The 22,731-nt window shown below is 70.5% G+C and overlaps 1 protein-coding gene across 1 annotated transcript; it reads right to left on the bottom strand.

Moving 5' to 3' along the window:
• Positions 1 to 12,499: 12,499 nt before the first annotated feature.
• Positions 12,500 to 22,138, bottom strand: TBKBP1 (TBK1 binding protein 1). The gene is made up of 11 exons (XM_066566939.1): positions 22,030 to 22,138; positions 20,415 to 20,699; positions 19,035 to 19,259; positions 18,837 to 18,959; positions 18,645 to 18,749; positions 18,162 to 18,303; positions 17,922 to 18,082; positions 17,625 to 17,674; positions 15,027 to 15,145; positions 13,532 to 14,274; positions 12,500 to 13,309 (listed from the first exon to the last, which is right to left on the bottom strand). The coding sequence occupies exons 3-11, from the start codon at positions 19,254 to 19,256 to the stop codon at positions 13,181 to 13,183; spliced, it is 1,794 nt and encodes a 597-aa protein (XP_066423036.1). The 5' UTR covers positions 19,257 to 19,259; positions 20,415 to 20,699; positions 22,030 to 22,138; the 3' UTR covers positions 12,500 to 13,180.
• Between the last annotated feature and the right edge of the window lie 593 nt (positions 22,139 to 22,731).

Below are 22,731 nucleotides of genomic sequence, written 5' to 3' on the forward strand. Positions count from 1 at the left end.
GGACGGGCGGGGGGCGCCGGCCCCGCTCAGCCGCTCATGGGGGTCCCCGGGACGCGGCGCCGCTCAGCGCTGCCCGCCCGGCCGCGCTCCCGCCGCCCCCTCCATGCCCGGTGCTACCGGGGGGCCCCGAGCGGCGGCGGCGGCTCCGGGACGGCCAAGAGGGAGCGGGGGCAAAAAAACCAACCCGGCAAAAATCCCCAAAAGCAGCCGGAAAAACCCCGAAAGTGCCGCGGGGGCTCCGCGCCCGCTGCCGGTGCCGGTGCCGGTGCCTCACGCGCTCCACCTGCCCGGCCCCGCGCCTCTTATCCAAAGAAGCGGCTCCGCTGCCGAGCTCCGCCTGCAGCCCCTCCCCAGCCCCGAGCGGGGCGGGCCGGGGGCGGGCCGGGGACAGCGCGGGGACCGCGACACGCGGGGAGCCGGGCACGGGACGGGGGACGCGGGCAGGGGACGCGGGAGCGCGGGACGGGGACAGGGATGGTGACAGGGACAGCGCGGGGACAGGGGGGACACGGGGGCCACGCTCCTGTCGCTGTTCGGGGCTCAGGGGGGACACAGGGAAGGGACAATTCGGGTCCTCCCCTGCTCTGGTGACACTGCACGCGCTGGGGGGGTGGCGCTGAGGGCTCCTGGTCCCCCTCCCCTTCTCTGTTTTGGGGTGGCCTGAGATCCCCGGGAGGCTCAGCCCGGCCCAGCCGTGCCCACCCCCTGTGCCCTGTCCCGTGCCCTGTCCCGTGCCCAGCCCGGCCCCTGTCCTTGACCCCGCGGTGCCCGGGGAAGTCCCGGTGTCCCCCGGAGCCCCCCCAGGCGCTGTCCCCGCCGTGGCCGCGGCCCCTGGCAGGAGCCCAGCCCGGTCCCGTCAATATTTTCCATTGCCAGCGGCGCGGTGCCACCCCCAGAGCGCACCCAGGGACGGTGGCACTGCCACTGTCCCCGCTCCTGGCAGCTGGGGGACCCCGCTGGAGCTGGGGTGGGCATGGACGGACAGGGGGACACGGGGGGCGGTACCGAACCCACACCGGGACCCCGGGGATCAGGGTCATGGGTGTGACCCCGGGGACAGGAATGGGGACAGGGATGGGAATGGGGATGGGGACAGGAATGGGGACAAGGGATGGGAATGGGGACAGGGATAGGGATGGGTACAAGGACAGGAATGGAGACAGCAGTGGGGATGAAGATGAGACAGGACTGGGGATGGGGACAGGGATGGAGACAAGGGACAGGAATGGGCATGGGGACAGGATTGGAGATGGGAACACGGATGAGGATGACAGAGGTGGAGATGAAGGCACAGATAAGGATGGGGACAGGGATGAGGAGGTGGCCCGGGATGGGGACAGGTCGGTCACAGGGACGGGGATAAGGATGAGGAATGGGGACAGCGCTGCCTCTCCCCGGAGCGGCCCAGCCCAGCAGGAGGAAATGGCGAGTTAAGGATGGGCAGGGCGGCCTGGACGGGATCCCCGGGTCCCCAGGCTCGGGGGTGTCCCGGGGTGTCCCGGGGTGTCCCGAGGGTGTCCCGAGGGTGTCCCGGGGTGTCCCGAGGGTGTCCCGGGGTGTCCCGGGGTGTCCCGGGGTGTCCCGGCGGTTCTGCACTGCCCCAGCACACACACCTTAGCACCATTCGGGCCGCCCTTGCAGCGCTGCCATTGTTCAGAGGGCTCCCGGCCTTCAATCTCTATGCAAAGCTCCCCCTGCTGCCCCCCACCGCCCCCTCCCCGCCCTTTTCTGGTTCCCTGAGGCTGGCGGTGGGGCCAGCATCGCCCCGTCCGGCTGTCCCCACCCTCCGGGGCACCCCCAGACCCCCAGGGCGCTGCCACCCCCTTCCCACCCACCCAGCAGGGACCCCCACGCCGAGACCCCGAGTGAGAAAATGAAGGAAACCAAGGAAATTTCCAGAATTGTTTTTTTCTAGGAGGGAAAATCAAGGCCGGAGGGGGGTTAAGGATGGGGGGAGCGACTCATTAACGGGGGGGGGAGCGAGCGCCGAGGCACCAGCGCTCCTGACGTCACCACGCGCTAATTCATCCCCGTTCTGCCATCGCCGCCGAGGACAAATTCACAGGGACACCCCCCCGCTGAGGGAGCAGCCGCCGTGGCACCCAGAGGGTGTCGGGCTCGCCAGGGTCCCCAGCGCGGCCGCAGCTGGGGACCCGCCACCACCGCCACCACCGCCCCCCGCGCCCCGGGGCTCCCGGGCCTGGCCGGGCCAGCAGCGGGGTCCGGAGGGGCGGGACAGGGCCCTGTCCTCAGGATGTCACGGCCTTGAGCCTCCCCCTGGCACCGTAAAGTGACACCAGGGACACTGGAAGACGCGGCGGGACTCCTGGGGAGATGGTTGTCACAGGTGTCCCCGTGCAGGGCCGGGAGGGACAGCAGGGACAGCAGGGACAGCAGCCGTGTCCTGACCATCACCTTGAACAGCCACCAGCCGTTCCACTGGCCGGCCACGGGGATGCTCTGGGACATCCCGGCCCCCTCTGGGACACAGCGTCCCTTGGTTCGGGGCACTCCGAGCCCGAGCTGGGCCCTCCACAGAGAGGGAACGCGGGGATTTGGGCTCCAGCCCTGCCCACGGCCGGGCATCCTCCCCCGCAGGGCCCTTCCCGCAGCGCGGGAGCTCCGGCACCTCCTCGGGCTTGAACCCCCTCCTTTGGCAGCCCCGTGACTCAGTTTCCCCTCTGGGGGTGGCTGCTGTCGCACAGCCCGGGATGGCCGAGGTCAGCTCCGTGTGGCCGCCGCGCCCGGCCCCTCCCGGCCACCCTCGCGGCTTCGGGGGTGCCCAACGCCCTCACAGAGGGGCCGGGAGGAAGCGGCTCGGCTGCAGGATGCGCCCGGGGCCGGGGACACATTTGTCACCAAGGGCCACCTCCCTTGCGAAGCGGCGGCACCGAGCTCTGCGTCCCTTGAGCCAACCCCGGCATTGCCCCCGTTCCTCAGTTTCCTCCATCCCTGGGGTCTCCAGGGGGTCGCGGGGTGGGGGTTGGATCCGCCGTGGGGGGATTACCCCGCATTTCCCCTGTCCCCTGTTCCCTCTGGGGAGCGCCGCCACCCTGCATGTCCCCACTCCCGGCATCATCCCGGGACCAAAACCCCGCGGAGGGGCGAGGGTCGCACCCAGCCGGGGGGGGGCAATTCTGTAGCCCCCAAAGTGTCCCCAGAATGTCCCCAAAGTGTCCCCGAAGCGTCCCCACGCGCCCCTGCAGCCCAGCCCCCAGGCAGGTTCTGCCTCTGCCGTGGAATTTGGCTTCTGAGGAACCAGGGGAAACTTGCGGGTAATTTTCTTATTCGGTGGCATCGTTCCTGTTTTCATTATTAAAATGAGCACGAGGGCACCGGGCACCCGCGGGGGCTAAATTTGGGCTCAGGGAGAACCAAAAATACAAAATTACTGCCCCCACCCCAGAGGAATTTGCATCTCGCCGCTGCTCGAAGGCAGCGCGGTGACGAGCGTTCCACGGAGCCACCAAGTGCACAAACCGCGGGGCCCCCGGCCCGGCCCGGCCACCTGCCACCCCCGGGACCCCCGGCCCGGCCCCGCATCCGCCGCCCCCCCCGGGACCCCCGGCCCGGGCCGCATCCGCCGCCCACCTGCAGCCGGTGCCGCATCCCCGCTTTCCCCCGGAGCCCTCCTGACCCCCTCCCCCGGGCCCCCTCCCGTCCCACGGCCAGGCCACCCCGAGCTCTTTGTCCCCCCCGCAGGACCTGGCCAGGTCCCCCAGCTCCTCTGAGTCACAGCGGGGAAATCGAGTCGCGGGTGGCACCGAGTGGGCACGGGCAGAGCCGGTGCTGGGGGGGTTTGGGGGGTCCCAGCCGCTGTTCCCCCGCCCCGCGGCTCCTCAGCCCGGCGTTGTCACCCTCCCCTCCCTGCCCCAGCGCCCCCCGAGCTGGCAGCGGGCGCTGCGCCCCCCCCGGGCTTTGGGGGAGCCCCCCGAGGGGACCGAGGGAGGGAGGGAGGGGAGCGGGGGGGTCGCGGCGAGCCCCGTTCCCGTTGAGGAGCCCCGAACCCCAAGTCCTGGGCGGCCCTGGGAGGATTCTCGGCCCTCGCGGGGAAGGGGCACCCAAGGGTGACGGGGGCGGGTGTCCCCAGCAGGGCCAGGCCGGGGCCAGCCGGGGGTGACACTTCGGTGGCGGGGGGGGGTCAGCGGCCCGGGCAGGGCGAGCAGACGGCTCCTTAATCTCGGGGAAGGAAGCGGCTCTGGTTACGGAGCTGCCCTCGGTGTAAAAGGAGAGCGACAGGAAGAAAAGTCATTAACATCGTTCCAGCCGCTGCCACCCAAAACCCGGCTGGTGCTGAGCCCCGCGCCGCCCGCACCGCTGTCCCCGTGCCCCCCGTGCCCCCCGTGCCCCCCGTGTCCCCCGTGCCCCCCGTCCCCGCTGTCACCGCGCCCCCGGGGAGCGCTGGCTTGGGTGGCACCGGGGGTCCCCAAAACCCCTCCCTGCGGTGGTCCCGCTGCCGGGACTCAGAGGTGGCGGCTCCCTGGTCCCTCCTGTCCCCTCCTGCCCCCCGGAGACCGATCCGAGCTTGGGCTCCGGTCCCTCCTCCTCTTCCTCACCCTGGCCATGGCAGCCCCGCGTGGGAGGCGGCGGCGTGCGCGGGCAGCTCCCGCCGTGTCCGGGTGTCACCGCCTCGGGGGCGCCCCCCGCGCCTGGGGCCGCAGCACCGGGGCCGTCAGCGGCTGCGTGGGTGCGCAAGAGCGCGCTGGGGCTGCCCGTGGGTGTGCGAAGGTGTGTGACGGCCGGGGGGGGGTGTGGGTGTGCAAGGGGAGCTGAGGGGGCGAGGGGGTGCCAGGGGGTCCCCGAGTGTGCGCGGGGGCCGGGTGGGGGCCGGGATGCGCAAGGGCGGCACCGCGGGTGTGCAGGGACGCAGCTGCGCCCGTGTGCGCGCATGAGGCCGCCACCGTGCGCCAGGCCGGGGGAGTCCGGGGGAGTCCGGGGGGGGTCCGGGGGGAGTCGGGGGAGTCCGTTTCACCCCCCGCCGCCGTGCCCGGCCCCTCGCCCCGCTCCTGTACGAGGTGATTTTCTTCAGCGGGAGCCGCATCCTCGGCGCGGAGCGCGGCTCCCTGGGGAGCGCCGCGGGGCTGCAGCCCCTGTCCGGCCGGCTTAGCGTGACGGGGGCGCGGGGGGCTCCGGGCCGGCGCCCCCGGCCCTTCCTCTTCGTCAGCGGGAGGCGAAGGCCGGGGAGTGATGTGCGCTGCCCGGGCGGGGGGACGGCGGGCGAGACACGGGCTACAGCTTCTGACAACACGCGGGCCCCGCGGGCAGCGCGTGTGCGGGATCGCTGCCCCCGCCCGCCACGGAGCCCCCCCGGCCCGGGACCCGGCCAGGGGAGGGGTCCCGCGGGCTGGGGGACGTGGGTGGCGTGGGGACATGGGGGGCTGGACCCCTCTGGGATGGGGATGAGGATGGTCCTGCCCGGCGGAAGGGGTGGAGATGTGGATCCTGCCCCACAGCTACCGCTCCTGCCCCACTGCGAGCAACTCTGACCAAATGGGACCAATCCGGCCCCACTGGGACCAATCCGGACCCACTGGGACCAGTCCTGTCCCATAGGGGACTGTCCCACCTGCCGGGTCCCATCCTGTCCCGCAGCATCCCATCACGATCTGGAAGGTTCTGCCCTGCAGGAGCTGTAGGGTCCAACCCTGCCGGGTCCCATGTTCCCCTACAGCCTGATCCTATTCCTGCTTTCCATCCCCCAATCCTTCTCCAGAAGTTCCCCACTCTGTGGGGTCCCGCCCTGCTTTTTGGGGACTGACATCCGCCACAGGATCCCCTCCTGCCCTGCACGGCCCCGTCCCGCTCCGTGGGGTCCCACCCTGCTCGGGTCGGCCCCATTGGGCCCACCCCAGTCCCACAGTCCCGATCCTGTCCCGTGCAGTCGCGGAGCGCCCGGTGCGGCTCCGGAGGCCCCGGTGCTGCCCCGGGGGGCGGCGCGGGCCGGGGGAGGCAGCTGGAGGCAGGGACGGACGCTCGGAGCGTGCCAAGCGGCAGCGCCGGCGGTTAAAAATACCCGAGGGGGCCCTGCCGACGGAAGTGGAGGTGTCGGCACCGGCTGCTCGGGGCCGGGGGGGGGCCGGACTCGGGTGTCCCGGCCCCCGCCAGCGACCCTCGCGCCCGGCACCGGGACCCCACCGACAGGGGCGGGCGGCGGCGGCGGCGGCAGCCGCGTCCCGGTGCCTCCCCCCCCGCCCCAGCCCCAAAACCACGGGGCAGGAGGAGAATCCTCGTTCCCCTCACCCCAGGGGGGGCCACCCCCAGCCCGGCGTGCGCCCCCCGCCACCGCCGCGGCCACGGCGAGGTGGCCTTGGGGAAATGCGAAGTGACAAATGACGCCCCGCGCGCGTTAATTGATGTGACGCGGGGCTGACACCGCGCTCGCACCCGGGGCCGGCGCGCGGGAACGGCGAGGAGAGGAGGGGAAAATAAAAAGGAAACAAACAGATTCCAATCAAATGTTAAAAATAGGTCACGGGGAAGGAGCCGGAGCCGGTTTCATTTCAGCCGCGGGTTAAAAGGAGCCGCCCGTGGGTCCGGCGGCACCGCGAGAGCCCGGACGGTGGCGGGGGGGACGAAAAGGACGGGGGGCGGTGGAGGTGAGGGGAAGGGGACTCGCCACCCACACCACGATCCTCTGCCAGGGCCCTGGGACCCCGGCCCCAAACCGCACCTGCCCGGCACCCGGCTCCTGCGGCCCGGCGGGGCCCGACTGTCCCCAGATCGCGGCCCTGGAGGGCTCCAGGACAGCCCCGGCGGGGATCGGGGCCGGATCCACCCGGCAGCGCTGGGCTGCGACCCCGGGAGGGCGGCGCGGTGCCGGGGGCCGCGCTGGCCGCGCTCCCCGCGGGTCACCGCAGTTCAGGCGGGTGCCGGACCTGGGGCCCCGCGGGTCCCCGTGGCCGCCGCGACCCGCAGCGAGCGCTGAGGAGCGGCCCTGGGGCCACCGCCGTGCCCGGCCACCATCGCTGCTGTCCCCGAGAGCCACGGGGGACCGGGGGACGCGCTCACTGTCCCCCCCCCCGACCGCCCCACCCTGGTGACAGCAGGGCCGGGACACGGAGGGATTTGGGGAGGGGGGGATCCTTTCCAGCAGGACCGGCCCCCTCCCTTTGGATGCTCGGTGGGGGTGACCCCGAGTTTAACCCCACTTACGGCGCCGGCAGACGCTGTCCCCAGCGCAGATGGGTTGTGACAGCCGAGAGTTGCCCCCGGCGGGCGCTGCCGAGGCGCTGGCCGAGGCGGGGGGGGCTCCGCCAGCCCCGTGTCACGGCGCGTTGGCTCCGTCACCTCCCCGCAGCGCGGCGGCGGCTCCGGGGCGGCCCGCGGCTCCCGAGGGGCCCGGTGGCGCTTGTCGCTCCGCGGCAGCCGCGATGGCGCTGGGCACATGGCAGCCGGGGCCGCGTTTGTGCCGTGTGTGTGGGGCCCTGTCCCCCCCGCGCTGTCATTCGAGGCCGCCATGGCTGGGCACGGGGAGGGGGCGACAGCAAAGAGCCCATCCTGTCACGGGCAGCGGGGACACCGCGGCGGCTCGGCCAGGAGGGGACACGGCGTGGCCTTCCCCGGAGTGTGCAGGGCAGGAGGTCCCCAGGCACCGCGAGCGCCACCACCGTTGTCCCCACGTGTGGAAACCGCCAGGAAGAGCATCTGTGAGAGGCCAGGAGCTGCTGGCACACGAGTGGGACAGGGCCAGCGGGCAGCGGGGACAGCAGGGCAGCCACAGGAGGGGGGACAGGAGAACCGGGGGGACACAGGAGCAGCCCCGCTCGGGGTGTGGGTACCCCAGGGTGAGGCAGGAACAGGATTGAGGCACCTGGGGGTGATGGGAGCACCCAGGGGTGATGCTGGCACCTGAACAGAGCTGGGTACAGGTACCCAGGGGTGATGCTGGCACCGGCACCCCCCGTTAGATGAAGCACCCAGGGTGACCTGAGGACCCCAGAGTGATGCTGGCACCCAGGGTGATGCTGGCACTGGATTTCCAGCCTGGACAGAGCCGCTCAGGGGTGATGCTGGCACCAGGCCCCCAGCTGGATGAGGTGCCTGGGGTCACCTCAGTGTGACAAGGGCACCCTTGGGTGGTTCGGGCACTTTGGGGGGATCCAGGCACCCCGGGCAGGGGCTGAACTGCGAGGCTGAGGCGCAGCAGCTCCGGCCCCTTGCAGCAGCCCCGGGCTGAGACCCGAGCCCCGAAGCCAGGGCAGCGGTCCCCGAGGGGTGGCGGGCACGGCCGCGGTGCCAGCGGGGTCCCTCCCCCCTCAGGGCAGCCCCTCCATTTCTTATAAACGCCTCTGGCGCGGCTCTGCCATGACACGGCAGCTCCGGGCTTGCGGTTGAACCCCGGGGCTCCGGCTTTGACTCACACCGGATCCCCCGCAGCCCCGGGGCGCCCACGGCAGGAAAAAAACCCTCACGGGGGCAGCCAGCCGGGCACTTCCTCGCAGAGCCGTTTCCTATAAACGCCGCGGAGGGGACACGGGGACGGCGGCGCGTCCCCCGAGCCGGGCTGGGGGTCCCGGCAGCCCCCCCGCGCTGGTGCTCGCAGGGATCCCCCCGGAAGGACAAAGGCACGGCCGGGAATGAGACCCCAGCGCCACTCAGAGGGCATCGGAGAATCCCCGAGCGACACCCGCAGCCAGCGGGACCAGGACGGTCCCGTCCCTCCAAAGCGGCCTCGGTCCCTCCTCCCCCCGGCAGGGGAAAGCGGGGCCCGAGCAGGGAGAATTGTTTCGTTTTTCCCCTAAATGATAAAAACACTGAGAAAAGGGGAAAAAAAAAAACCGACCCAACTGAAAGCTGGAAAAAGAAACCTTGAAAGTGCCCGAAATAAGAGGGGGTTTTGATGGGAAAAACAATGAAATGAAGTTGTTGCCTAGGAGATGGCAAGGTGTGACCCGCTGGCATGGGGACATGGGGACATGGGACATGGGGACATGGGGACATGGGGACATGGGGACATGGGGGATACGGGGACATGGGGACATGGGGACATGAGGGACATGGGGACACGAGGGACATGGGGACATGGGGGACATGGGGGACACGGGGACATGGGGACATGGGGACATGAGGGACATGGGGACACGAGGGACATGGGGACATGGGGGACATGGGGGCACGGGGACATGGGGACATGGGGACATGGGGGAGAGAGGGGACATGGGGGACACGGGGACATGGGACATGGGGACATGGGGACATGGGGACACGAGGGACATGGCGGCACGGGGACATGGGGACATGGGGACATGGGGACACGGGGGAAAGAGGGGACATGGGGGACATGGGGACATGGGACATGGGGACATGGGGACATGGGGGACAGAGGGGACACGGGGGACATGGGGGACACGGGGACATGGGGACATGAGGGACACGGGGACACGGGGACAGGGGGACAGAGGGACAGGGGGACATGAGGGACACGGGGGACATGGGAACATGGGGACATGGGGACACGGGGACATGGAGACAGAGGGGACATGGGGACATGGGGACACGGGGACATGGGGACACGGGGACATGGGGACAGAGGGGACACGGGGGACATGGGGACATGGGGACATGAGGGACACGGGGACATGGGGGACATGGGGACAGAGGGGACATGGGGGACATGGGGACATGGGGACATGGGGACAGAGGGGACATGGGGGACACGGGGACATGGGGGACATGGGGACAGAGGGGACATGGGGGACAGAGGGGACACGGGGACATGGGGACATCGGGACATGGGGACAGAGGCTACATGGGGACATGGGGACACGGGGGACATGGGAACATGGGGACATGGGGACAGAGAGGACATGGGGACACGGGGACACGGGGACATGGGGACAGAGGGGACATGGGGGACAGAGGGGACACGGAGACATGGGGACAGAGGGGACATGGGGATATGGGGGACAGAGGGGACATGAGGGACACGGGGACATGGGGACATGGGGACACGGGGACATGGGGGACACGGGGACATGGGGAGAGAGGGGACATGGGGGACAGAGGGGATAGGGGGACATGGGGACACGGGGGACATGGGGACATGGGGGACATGGGGACAGAGGGGACACGGGGACATGGGGACATGGGGACACGGGGACATGGGGACATGAGGGACACGGGGACACGGGGACACGGGGACATGGGGACATGAGGGACACGGGGACATGGGGGACAGAGGGGACACGGGGACATGGGGACATGGGGACATGGGGACAGAGGGGACAGAGGGCACAGGAGCCAGGTGTGTCCCACCAGGGGCGGGGGACACAGGCAGGGCAGGGTGTGAGGGCGCTGCGCACCCCTGGCTGGCCCTGGGGACGGTGCCCTGTGGCGCTGCTGTGACACCCCCGGCGCTTAGAGGGGACAATTCCCCCCGGGATGCTCCCACTGCCCTCGGGACAGGCGGGAGGTGACAAAGCCCAGCCCCTGTCCCCGCAAGAAGCACCCGTAGCCCCCCCATCCTCACGGCCGAGGCAGGCCTGGCTTGTCCTTGTCACGGCCAGGCCACACGGGGGACCTGGTGCCTCCAGCCGGGCTCGGGAGGCCACCGAGAGCCACCAAACGCCACCTTGTGCCCTGTCCCTACCCCTGGGGACAGCGGGGCCACATCCCCCGCAGCCTCCCTGGGGCAGCGCAGCCGAGGGGGGCTCAGGGTGGCCTTGGGGACACGGCGGGGGTGGCACGGCGAGGACACCCCGTGGGACAGTGCTGCCACCAAAGGCACAGCCCAGGCCTGCGGTTGGCAGCTCGGGGGGGTCACAGGAAACGGGGCCAGCAACGCCCTCCCCGGACACCCCCACTTCCCTCCGCAGTGGGCAGCGGAGCCAGGCGGTGGGAAAGGGAAACTGAGGCACGGGGGCAGCCGTGGGAGCTGCTCCCTCCCTCTCGCACTGGGGAGGGGTCGGAGTCTCCCCACGGGGGACAGAGGGGGGCTGCGCCCCCCCCGGTGGCGGGAGGTGACAAAATGGGCAGCACGGCCCCGAGCCGCGGCCAGCGAGCCCCGCGGGCACCCCGGGACAGCCCCGGGAGCCCCGGGAGAGCCCCGGGAGCCCCGGGAGCGGGGAGAGCCCCCGGCAGCGGCTTTGGGGTGCTGGGAGCCCCCAGACTCACTTGAGCATCGCGGGGACGCTGCTGCTGCTGCGCCAGGTGACGCCTCCTGAAGGGACGGCGGTTCGGGGGCGCGGGGGGATCCCCGCGGTGCCGGGGGAGCCCGGCAGGTCCTGAGTCAGCGCCGCCGCCCCCGGGGGGACGCGGCGCCGGGAGGGGCCGGGATGAGTAACGGCAGCGCCGTTTGGCATTTATCACGTGATTTCAAAAAAAGAGAGAAAAACCGGGGGAGAAGGTGGGGGCCGGGCCCCCCCCCAGCGCAGGGAGGCCCCGTCCCAGCGCTCCCGGTCCCGGCTGGGGACGGCCTGGCCCCCGCCCCGCGCACCCCGGGCACGGCGCGGGCGTCGTCCCCACGCGGGCGCCTTGGGGCGCCGTCCCCAAGGGGGTCCCCGAGTGCCCCCCGGCTCTGCCCGCGCCCTCCGGCCCCGCTGGGGCTGCCGGTGCCCACCGGGGGGGGGGGCGGTGGGCAGGGGCTGCTCTTCCTGCCCCGTGCCCGGGCACACGGGAGATGGGCGGCGATAAGGCTGCGGCGCGCGCTTATCTCCTTCACACCATCGGCCCGCGGCGCTGGGAGCCGCCTGCGCACCTGCTCGGGGCCGCGCCGGGACCCCCCCAGCCCCCGGAGCTGAGCCCGGGGTGGGCGCTCCCGCAGGAGGGGCTGTGGGACCCCCAATAGCAGAGCAGGGAGGGACGGACAGAGCCCCCCCTGCCCAGAGCCCCCCAGGAAACCCGGGAGAGTCCCCCCGCCATCCGCCCCCCCCAGCTCCGGCCGTGCCCCTTCTGTCACCCCGAGCCTGCCGAGCTCTGGTCTGGTTCTGGTTGTCCCGTTTGTGTCACCCACCTGCCCAGCCAGCCCCAAACGGGCCGGGAGCTGCAGGGCGCCCCAGACCTGCCACCCCCAGGGCCCCCCGACCCCAGCCCCATCCCCGGGGGGACAAATCCAGCCCCCCCCGGGACCCCCAGAGAGGAGAGGCCTCCGCCCCGTCCGAGGCGTTTCGGGCAGGTTTTATTGGAGTCGGTGGTCGCAGCGAGGGCGGGCGGGTCCCTCGTTCCGGGGGTCCCGGCGTGGGGCGGGGGGGCCGCGCCCCGGCGTTGTGTGTGTGTGTATGGGGGGGGTGTGCGCTGTGACACGGGGGGGACATGCAGCGCCAGCGGCCGGGGAGGGGGGACAGCGCTGCGCCCCCCCCTCTCCCGGCGGCTTTGAGGTAGATCGAACGTGGGGGGACGGGGGTGACGGGGGGGGCTCAGGGAGAGCAGCCGCCTGCAGCCCCCGGTTAAAGCGGGGGGCCGGGGGGTTGGGGGGGCTGCTGGGGGGCTGCGCTGTCCCCACGCCGCGCGGGGGGGGTCAGGGGGAGCCCCGGGGAGCCCAGTGCAATGTCGGGGGGGGGGGTCCATGCTGCTCCTCCGGGCTCGTTTCTCAGCAGCATCGTTGTGGGGAGGGGGGGAAATCCGGGGGCTGGGGGGTGCTTTTAATGTAAAAGAGAGGAAAGATTCAAAGGGGACCGAGAACGAGCAGCTGCCCCCGCTCCCACCCCCGACCCCACCTGTGACCCCTCGGGCCGGGGAAGGGGCGGCCCCTTCCCCTCTCCTCCTTCCTGGGGGCCGGATCCGGGACTCGGCCCCTCGGATCCTCCCTGAGATCAAGCAGCGACACTCGAGGGGACAGGGGACACCCAGGGGCACAGACGGGTCCCCTGCGGCCACCGCCTGGCACGGTGGGGACGGTGCCCCGGGCAGAGCACCCGGACCTGGCACGGGAGTGAGGCGGGCGGGGATGGACCCGCTCCGAGCGGGCCGGGGGCTCCGGGGGGCTCGGGGGGATCCTGGTACCCCTGGCACGGGGATGGACCCGCTCCGAGCGGGCCGGGGGCTCCGGGGGGCTCGGGGGGATCCTGGTACCCCTGGCACAGGGCTGAACCCGCTCCGAGCGGGCCGGGGGCTCCGGGGGGCTCTGGGTGCGGGCGGGGGGGGCTCAGTCTTTCCGTAGCTACTCAAGACTTGGAGGTATTTCGGGAGCCGGGCGCTCCCGGTGTTTCCATGCAGCATCCAAAGGTGGGGAAGGGGGCGAGGCTCAGATCTTGCTGTTCTCCAGGTGCGAGTCGATGTGTTTGACCAGGGCATCGTCCGGGTACCCGATGGGGAAGGCCAGCTGGCACAGCGGGCAGCTCCGCACCTCCGAGTCCACCGTCTCCAGCAGCAGCTGCGGGGGGCACAGGGCGGCGCTGGGACCCCCGCGCCGGCCACATCCCCTCTGCCACCCCCCAGAACCCCCCGCTGCCCCCAGCCGGCCGCGAGGCCCGGTGACGAACGGGGAAACTGAGGCACCCACCTCACTGCGGGCGCCACCGCGCCGGGGGGGTTCCCTCGACCAAACCCACCCCAAAACCCCGCGGGGAGATTGGGGGGGGGGGGTCCTCCTTACGTTGATGGAAGGCCAGGACTGGGCGTGCTCGGCGCGGGCGTAGGCGGCCGCCGTCCGGTGCGCGGCGTCGGCGTCGGGCGCGGGGAAGCCGGCGCAGAAGGAGGCGCAGCGGATGGCGCCGGCCTCGGGGCTGGGCGGGCTGGGCAGCGCCCACTCCTCCTCGTCCGACGACTGCTTCTCGAAGCGGACGTGCTCCTCGAAGGGCTCGTGGGCGCTCAGCGGGGCCCCCGCGGCCCCCAGGTAGACCTCGCCGTAGGGCCGGTGCTTGGGCAGCGTGGAGGCCTCGGGCTGCAGCCAGAGCGAGCGGCTCTGCTGGTACAGGGCCACGTTGGTCACCTCCGAGTAGCTGCGGCGGCCCTGGAAGCCGGCCTTGATGTGGCGGCTCGAGGGTTTGGCGTAGGCCAGCTCCATCCTCTCGCCGGGCAGGCGGTGCGGGGATGCCGAGCTCGGAGAGGGGCAGGGCGGCGGCGGCGGGGCGGGCGAGCGGCGCTGCTGGGCCGGGGACTGGCTGGGCGGCGGCACCGGGGAGCGGCGCTGCTGGGCCGGCGACTGGCACGGGCCGGGGGCGGGCGAGCGGCGCTGCTGGGCCGGAGATTGGCTGGGGGGTCCCGGCGAGCGGCGCTGGAGGGCGGGGGATTGGCACTGCGAGCGTCCCGGAGGAACGGGCGAGGGGCACTGCGGGGCGGGCGAGCGGCGCTGCTGGGCCGGGGAGTGGCACTGGGACAGCGGCGAGTGGCGCTGGCCTGGCACGGGACAAGGGGGACACGCGGGAAGTGCTCCGCGTCAGCGCCGCGGCTCGGAAAGCGAGGAAATGTGGAAAATGTGGAAAGTGTGGGAAGTGTGGAAAATGTGGAAAATGTGGAAAATGTGCCTCGGCGTCCAGGGGCAGCCCGGAGGGAGCGGGGGGGATGCGGCTGTGGGGACCCCCGGGAGATTCTGGGGGGATACAGCCAGGGATGGATGGTCCCAGGGATGGATATTTTGGGATGGATACCACCAGGTGTGGATGGTTTTGGAATGGGACATTCCCAGGTGTGGGTGAGCCCACATATGGATGTTCCCGGGTACAGATACTTTGGAATGAGATGCTCCCAGTTATGGACGCTCTGGAGAATTTTGGGGCTGGGAGGCTCCCAGGTACGGCTGCTTTGGGATGGATACTCCCAGGTGTGGACATTTTGGGATGGATACTCCCAGGGATGGATATTTTGGGATGGATACTCCCAGGTGTGGATATTTTGGGATGGATACTCCCAGGGATGGATGCTCCCAATTCTGGATGGTTTTGGGATGGGATATTCCCAGGGATGGACATTTTGGGATGAGAGGCTCCCAGGTACGGGTACACCCAGCTGGGGACGCCCTTGCTGTGGGACACCCCCGGGGCTGGGCACCCCTGGGGACCGACACCCCCACCCGCAGGACGAGCCCACCCCCCCCTTTTCCCGGTGTTCGTGCCCCCCATCCCGGCCTGGCAGCCCCGGGTCCCCCTTACCCCCGTTGGGGCTCTTGTCCTGCAGCAGCGCCCGCAGGATCTGGCTCTGCAGCGAGCTCAGGTTGCGCAGGCGGCACAGCTCCTCCGTCAGCTCCGTGTAGGCCAGCGCCAGGTTCACCCTGCAAAGGGGCAAAGGGGGCCCTGGGGTTCCCGGGAGACACCCTTCAGCAGGGGTTAAATCCCATTAAACCCCTCGGGAGAGGTTAAATCCTTCAGCGGGGGTTGAATCCTTCAGCAGGGCTTGACCTCCCCCCGGAATTTTGGTTGGTTTGGTTTTTGGTTTTTGTTTTGGTTTGGTTTTTTAATGAATACAACTAGAAAAGGTTTGGGGCTGCTGCCTGGATGGTGCTTCCAGCACTCCCCCAGGAAAATAGGAAAGGGAGGGAAATAATGGCCCAGGGTGGAAAAAAGGCACCTCAGGCTGTCTGAGGTTGCCTCTCTCCACCCCTGCCACACCACCCAACCCAGAGGACAATTCCCGAAGGGGACACAGTGGCTCTGCGGGTGACACGGCCCCGCGGAGCCCCAGCACCAACTCAAACCCGACCCAAATTCATTTTTCCAGCTCCGAAGGGCGAAGCTGCGGCCGCGGATCGCGCCCCGGAGCAGCAGCAGCGCTGCCAAAAGCATCAATTCTGCCCCAAGTTGGTGTCGCTTTCCGAGCCGGGATTCTCGGCGGGGACGCGAGGGGAGAACGGAGCCGCGGGGCCGGAGCTCGGCGCGTCCCGGCGCGGCCCCGCTGAGCCGTTGTGACACCGCGGGCACCGGAGCCGCCGCTCGTAACCGCGGCTGACAGCGCCGGGCCCCGCCGAGCCCCCGGGCACGGCGGCCCGGAGAGGTGGGAAAGAAGGAGGAGGAGGAGAAGGGGAAAGTGAGGAAAAGGATGAGGGAAAGGAGGGGAAAGAGTGAGGGGGGAAGGAGGAATATAATAGAAAGAGAGAAAAGCAAAAGGGAAGAAAATAGGTGAAGAAGAGAAGGAATGGGAGAGAAAGGAAAAGTATGAAAAGGAGGAAGAGAAGGAAAAGAGAGGAGGAGGAAAAGGAAAAGGAGGAAAAGAAAGAAAAGAAGGAAAAGAAAGAAAAGGAGGAAAAGGAGGAAAAGGAGGAAAAGGAGGAAAAGGAAGAGAAAGAAAAGGAGGAAAAGAAAAACAAAAACCTTAGGGGACACCCGCAGGATGTCACCTTTGTGTCCCCCAGGCCCTTTTTGCTGCAGAGCTGGAGGAGCCAGGGGTGGGGACGTGCCCGACATTGGCACCCATGGGTGCAAGAGTCATTGAAACACACACAATCCCCCCAAAAACGCGGGGCGGGGCAGTGGGAGGGGCGGTCTGACCCCCCCAAATCCCCACCCTGCTCTCTCCAGGGCTTTCCTCAAGATTTGGCTTTTCTTGGGAGGGAGTGCAAGAGGGAAAAACCGCGAGCTCAGAAAGCCAAAAAAAGTTCAAATCTCAGAAAATAAACCAAAAAATAAAAGGAAGATCGGGATGCGGGGGGACCCCCGCCCCAAGCACAGCGCGGCAGAAGCACCAGAAAATCACCCGGAGATGGAAAACGCCGATAAGGCGCTTTTCACACCCAAGAAAACAGCGGCGGAGAGAAGCAGGTGACAAAAAAGAGCTGAATCGGCAAGAAAAGAGCGCGCAGGGAACAGCTGTGCCCGGGGAGGGGGTGAGGAGCCAGCCCTGCCTCAGTTTCCCCAGCCCAGCGTGGTGAATTCGGGCTTAAAAAAATAAAGATTTGGGTGATGGGGGAACGTTAATGGAGACATTCGGGAGTTTTAATTTCCGTGGATGTTGCGGGAAAGGGGTGGGGGCGATCGGGGGGTGAGCTCGGGTGATTTTGTGGAAATCGAGGGAATTCAGGAGGGGAAGGGAGAGGCGGGAGCGGCCCCGGCAGGGACCCAGCGCTCCCCGGGCTCTGATCTGCGGCAGGACGACAGAAACGGCGACAGCTTCCAACGCCTCCGGAGCGAGGGGCTGGAGCCAGCCCCCGACACCGCTCCCGAGCACTTCCCGGCCGCGTGTCACCTCCCATCTGTCCGCAGCTCGGCCCCGCTGTCACCGCCGCCCTGGGGACCGGGTGAAAGCGGGGACAGCGCCCCCGCCTCGGTGCCACCGGGGGGGTTTGGGGGGGTCCGGGGACACCGCGACCGCCTCGGTGCCACTCGGTGCCGCTCGGTGCCGCTCGGTGCCGCTCGGTGCCGCTCGGCGCCGCTCTCTCGGCAGCCGCGAGCCGTCAGTGCCCTCTGGAGGCAGCGCCGAGCCCACACCGGGCACCGGGACAACGCACGGACACCGGAACAGGGCACCGGGACAATGCACGGACACCAGAACCGGGCACCGGGACAACGCACGGACACCGGGACCGGGCACCAAGCACCGGGAGCAGGCACCCCACTCCCGCAGCCCCGCTCAGCCCCCAGCCCCCGGGGCGCAGTTGGCGGTTTTGGGGTGCGGAATCCCCCCACTGCAGCACTCAATGCAGGGAGCCCCCCGGGACCCCCGTGCGGAGGTGTGGGGTGGCCACTGTGCCCCACAGCCGGTGAGGGGCTCCCCCCAGTGTCCCCCCAGTGTCCTCCCAGTCCCCTCCCAGCACTTACTGGTCGTCGCCCACCTTCTTCACCCAGGCCATGTCCCGCTCCGACTGCTCCTGGGGACAGCAGAGCCCCCTCAGCACCAGCACCGGGGTCCTGCGGGGTCAGGCGCTTCCCAGCACCCAAACCCCACATACCGGGAATGAGGGGTTCTGTGGGTCAGACCCTGCCCTGTTCCTCCTCACAGACACCTCCCAGCAGGAAGGGGGGATAGGGGAGGTTTTGGGGTCGCACCTGCCCCATTCCTTCTCCCAGTCCCCCCCACCCGGACGGGGCCGGTCCCAGGCCGGCCCTGCCCCGCACCTGCTCGCGGGTGTCCTGCAGGTGTTTCAGCTCCGCCTGCAGCCGCTCGCACTCGGCCTTGAGGTGCTCCTCGCGGTGCTGGGCGCGCTGGTTCTCCTGCCGCGCCGCCTCCAGCTCGGCCTCCAGCCCGCGGCTCTGCCAGCCCCCGGCGCGCTCCAGCACTGCGGGCACGGCTCGGCTCAGCCCCGGCGCGGCCCGGGGCTCCCGGGGCCGCGGCGGGGCGGGGAGGGGGCGGCTCACCGTGGCTCAGGCCGGGGTTGGGGTGCAGGGCGATGAACGGCACGTCCTGGGCGCCCAGCCCGGGGAAGGCGCTGCCGTCGCGCTGCCGCAGCTGCTGCTCCAAGCTCCGGATGCGGCTCAGGTGCGTCTCCACCAGCGCCCGCTGCACGGCGAGGGGACAGAGGGGACGCGGCTGAGCCTCGGCCCCTCCCCGGGGCTCCCCTGCCCCCCCAGCCCGGCACACGCGGATTTTGGGGTCGCTTTTCGGAGTGGGGTCGATCTGGTGACAGCGGCGTGGCAGCGGTGGCTCCCTGGCTGGGAAAGGGGAGCCGGGGGTGCCCGGGGCAGTGTGGAGATGGATGAACCCGAGCATCCCTAAAACCCCAACGTGGTCAAAACGCCCCCCAGCCCTGCATCCCCAAAGACAGGGACACCGGGGGCCCGGGGGCTGCGGCGGAGAAGGGACAGGGACCCCGCTGTCCCCTGCTGGTGGCTGTCACCCACCATCTCTCCCAGCTCCGTCTCCAGGTCTGCCTTCTCCACGCAGAGCTTCTCGTAGGCCTGGATCATCTCCTCCAGCTGCTCCTCCCGCTCTTTGCTCTTCTGCAGCTGCCGGGGAAAGGTGGGGGGGATTTGGGGGTGGGTGCCGGCTCGGGGAACCCCCCAGAGCCCCCCCAGGCCCCCTGTCCCCCTCACCTCGTGCTGGAACTGGTTGAGCTGCTGCTGCAGCGACGCCTTCTCGCTCTTGAGCAGCGAGTTCTCCTTGGCCTCGTAGAGGGAGAAGATGTGCTCCTCGCCGAACTCTCCGATCAGGGGGTACTGCAGCCGTGGGACGGGCGGTCAGCGAGGTCCCCCCGGCCCCGCGCGCCCCCCGGGCCCCCCCCGACCCCTCACCTTGACCTCGTACATCTTGAGGCGGCGCTTGAGCGTGGAGTTCTCCCTCTCCAGCCCCGTCAGGCGGTTCTTGATGTCGTCGTAGGCGGTGATGAGGGCGAAGTGCGAGGCCGAGCACATCTCGCCCGACAGGTCGGTGTTGGGGCTGTCCAGCCAGTCCTCGTCCGGCCCCAGCGCCTCCTGCGTCAGGATGCTGATGTCGTCCTCGAACATGGAGTCCATGTCCTGCCTGTGGGGACACACGGGTGACCCCGGGGCAGGGCTGGGCCCGGCCAGGGCAGCGCTGGGGCTCTGAGGTGGTGACCCAGCCAGAGCGGGGTCTGTGGGAGCTCAGTGGCGCCGGGTGACAGCGCCAGGAGCTGCCACCACCAGCAACTCCAACCCCACGCCATCCCCGAGGGTGACAAGGGGACACTGGCCATGCCGTGCCATCACCTCCATGGGGACAGAGGGGCTGACACCGCCCAGGCTCCCTCAGCACGAGGGTGGGAGCAGAGAGCACCCTGGGGGGGGACACGGTGACATTCCCGCCGTCCCCTCGGGGGAACGAGCACCAGAAATAGCGGCCGGTGCCGCCGCTCCCGCCCCGCGCCGCACGCGAGCTGCTCCCGGCCTCCCACGCCTCGCAGCCGTGCCCTAAATACCGGAGCTGCGCTCACCCCCCGGGGCCGCCTGGCTCCCGGCGCTGTCCCCAGCCCCTGCCGGGGTCCCCGCCCCGCCCGTCCCGCTCTGCCGCAGCGCTGACCCCGCGCGGGGCTCGGCCGCGCCCGGGGCTCCCGGGGCGATTCCCGGTGGGAGAAGCGCCCGGAGGCAGCGCGGCCGCTGTGGCGCTGTGCCCTGTCCCGGGCAGGCGCAGCCCTGGCAGAGCTCTGGGAGGCACCGCCGCACGAATAATTCATGGCACGAAGCTGGCAGAGGGAGGAGGGATCTGCAGGGGGACGGGGAGGGGACAGCGCGGCCCCCTCGAGCCGCTGGTGCGGCCTGGGGACAGCGCGGCCCCGCTGGCACCCCCTGGCCGGGGCTCCCCTGGGCACCGGGGGATAAATCACGGACCAGGGGTGTTCAATCCACCCCCGGGGCGGTGACAGAGGGGACGCAGCTCTGCTCGGGCAGGGAGGGCACTGCCGTCAGCGCCTGGGGAAACTGAGGCACCCCCGAAGCCAGGATGAGATCCCCAAGCTCTGGGGACCCCCCAAACGAAGATCCCCGGAGCCCTGGGGCGGTCCCAGGCCCTGCCAGCGGAGGCACCGCGGTGACAGCGCCCCCTTTGTCCCCAGCACTCAGGGCCTGGAGGCGGCTGCGGGTCCCCAGCCTGGCCCGGAGCCCCCCGGGCCGTCCCTGCTGCTCCCCGCTTGCTGTGCCTCAGTTTCCCCGGGACACCTGCCTTGCAGCGGGCCCCAGGCGCGGGGCGAAGCAGCGCGGGCTGGGCAGGGCTGCGGGCGGGCACAGGCGTGTCACAGGCGTGTCACAGGTGTGTCACAGGCGTGTCACAGGCGTGTCACAGGCGTGGCACGGGCTGGCACGGGCTGGCACGGGCGTGTCTCAGGTGCGAGAGCTCCGGACATCGGCGCGAGCCGGAGCTGCTCTCATCGGGGTCCAGGCGGGGTCCCCGCGGCACCACCGCTCCCTCCACGCTCCCGGCCCCTCCTCGAGGCCTGAAAATGCCTGGGGGAAAGCAGAAATGGGGTTGGGGAAAGCAGAAATGGGGTTTGGGAAAAAGCAGAAATGGGGTTTGGGAAAAAGCAGAAATGGGGCTTGGGAAAAAACAAAAATGGGGTTTGGAAAATGAGCAAAAATCGGGCTGCAGCTCCCCGGGACTGGGACACTGCTGGAGGGCTCGGCCGGCTCAGGGCTCCAGTGGGAATGGGGACGGGGCTGGGAACAAGAACGGGAACGGGAACAGGACTGGGAACGAGAATGGGGATGGGGATGGGGATGAGGATGGGGATGGGATGGGATGGGATGGGATGGGATGGGATGGGATGGGATGGGATGGGATGGGATGGGATGGGATGCGATGGGATGGGATGCGATGGGATGGGATGTGCCAGGCTGTGGGTGCTGCCGGGCCTCTGGCACCCGGCTGGGTTGGGGACAGGCCTTGGCCCCCCCCATAAAAACCTTTTTGGGGTCGGGAGGATGTGCTCGGTAGGGCCCGGCCTGGGGCAGCCCCCCCTGCCCCGAGCCGCGGCCGGGGCGAGCCCCCTCCTCATTGCTGGGAGCCCCCGGGGCTGTCCCGGTTCTGAGGGGCCGAGGGGGGGGGGGGGGGCTGGGGGCACCGCCACGGCCACGAGCGAGGGCAGCAGGCGTGGAATCGCCGTGGGACCGGGGGGGGACCGGGGGAGAACCGGGGGAGAACGGGCGGGGAAAGGGGGGCGGGTCGAGCGCGCCCCCGAGCCCCGGAGCCAGGCCCGGAGCGCCGGTGAGCGCGGCCGGGGGTCGCAATGGGGTGAGCGGGGGGGGTCCGGCCTGCGGCGGCCCCGGAGCCTCCGGGAAACCGTCCCCGAACGCCCCCGGGCCGGGGCCGCAGCGCGCCGGGGGTCGCCGGGCGGGGGACGGGGACGGAAACGCAGGAGGGGTCCGGGGCGGAGCCGGGACGGGATGAGGATGAGGATGAGGATGGAGCCGGGGATGGGGATGAGGATGGAGCAGGAGATGGGGACGGAAGCGGGATGGAAGCACGGGCGGAGATGGGCACGGAACCGGGGATGGGGATGAGGGTGGGGATGAAGATGCGAATCCAGCCGGGGATGGGGATGGGGATGGGGGTGAGGATGAGGATGGGGGTGAGGATGGGGGTGAGGATGAGGATGGGGCTGAGGATGGAGCCGCGGATGAGGATGAAGCGGGGCTGGTGAAGGCGGCGGGGGCAGATGGGGCTGGGGCCGGGGCTGGGGTCGCGCTCTGGCGGGGGAGCACAGGCCCGGTGGGGCGGGGGCTGCCCGCTCTGCCCCCCCGCCGCTCCCGGTGCCCCCGGCCCAGGCCCCGCACTCACCGGCGCTGCTGCTGCGCTGCGGCGGCGCCCGCCGGGATGCGGCTCCGTCCCCGCCCCGCCGGGTCCCGCTGCCGCTCCCGTTCCCGGTCCCCGCCGCAGCCCCGGCCCCGCCGCCGTTTCTTCCGCTCCGGAGACACCGACAAACCACGTGGGCACCGGGCGGCCGCCAGCCCCTCCCCCGCCACGCGCCGGGGCCGCCCCCGGGGCTGTGACCCCCCCCCCCCCCGGAGCATCCCCGGGACCGGACCCCGACACCCCCGCCATGGCCTGACCGGGGGGGCCCCACCGACCCCCGGCCCCTCCCGCGCCCGCCCGGAGCCCCCAGGGTGGCGGCGGGGCCGGGGGCTCATCCCGGGGGGCTCCTCCTCATCCCGGGGGCTCCCCCTCATCCCGGGGGGCTCCCCCCCATCCCGGGGGGCTCCGGCACCGCGGAGCCGCGGCCCCGCGCGGGGGGGGCTGGGCTCCCCCCCTGCCCCCGCCCCCCAACCCCCCCTCCCCCCTCCCCGAACATTTTATTCCCTGGGTTGCTCTCGGAGCCGCTTCCATGATGGAATCACATCTTTTCCCCGGGTGCGCAGGGTTATTAATAGCTGCTCTCCTTTCGCTGCGGCTGCCGGGGGCTCCGGGGGACAAAACCCCCCCGGGAGGGGTCACTGCAGGGCTGGTGGCCGAGGACAGAGCCGGGAACGGCACGGACAGAGC

Source organism: Molothrus aeneus, chromosome 28 (genome assembly GCF_037042795.1).
Source record: "Molothrus aeneus isolate 106 chromosome 28, BPBGC_Maene_1.0, whole genome shotgun sequence".
NCBI lineage: Eukaryota > Metazoa > Chordata > Aves > Passeriformes > Icteridae > Molothrus > Molothrus aeneus.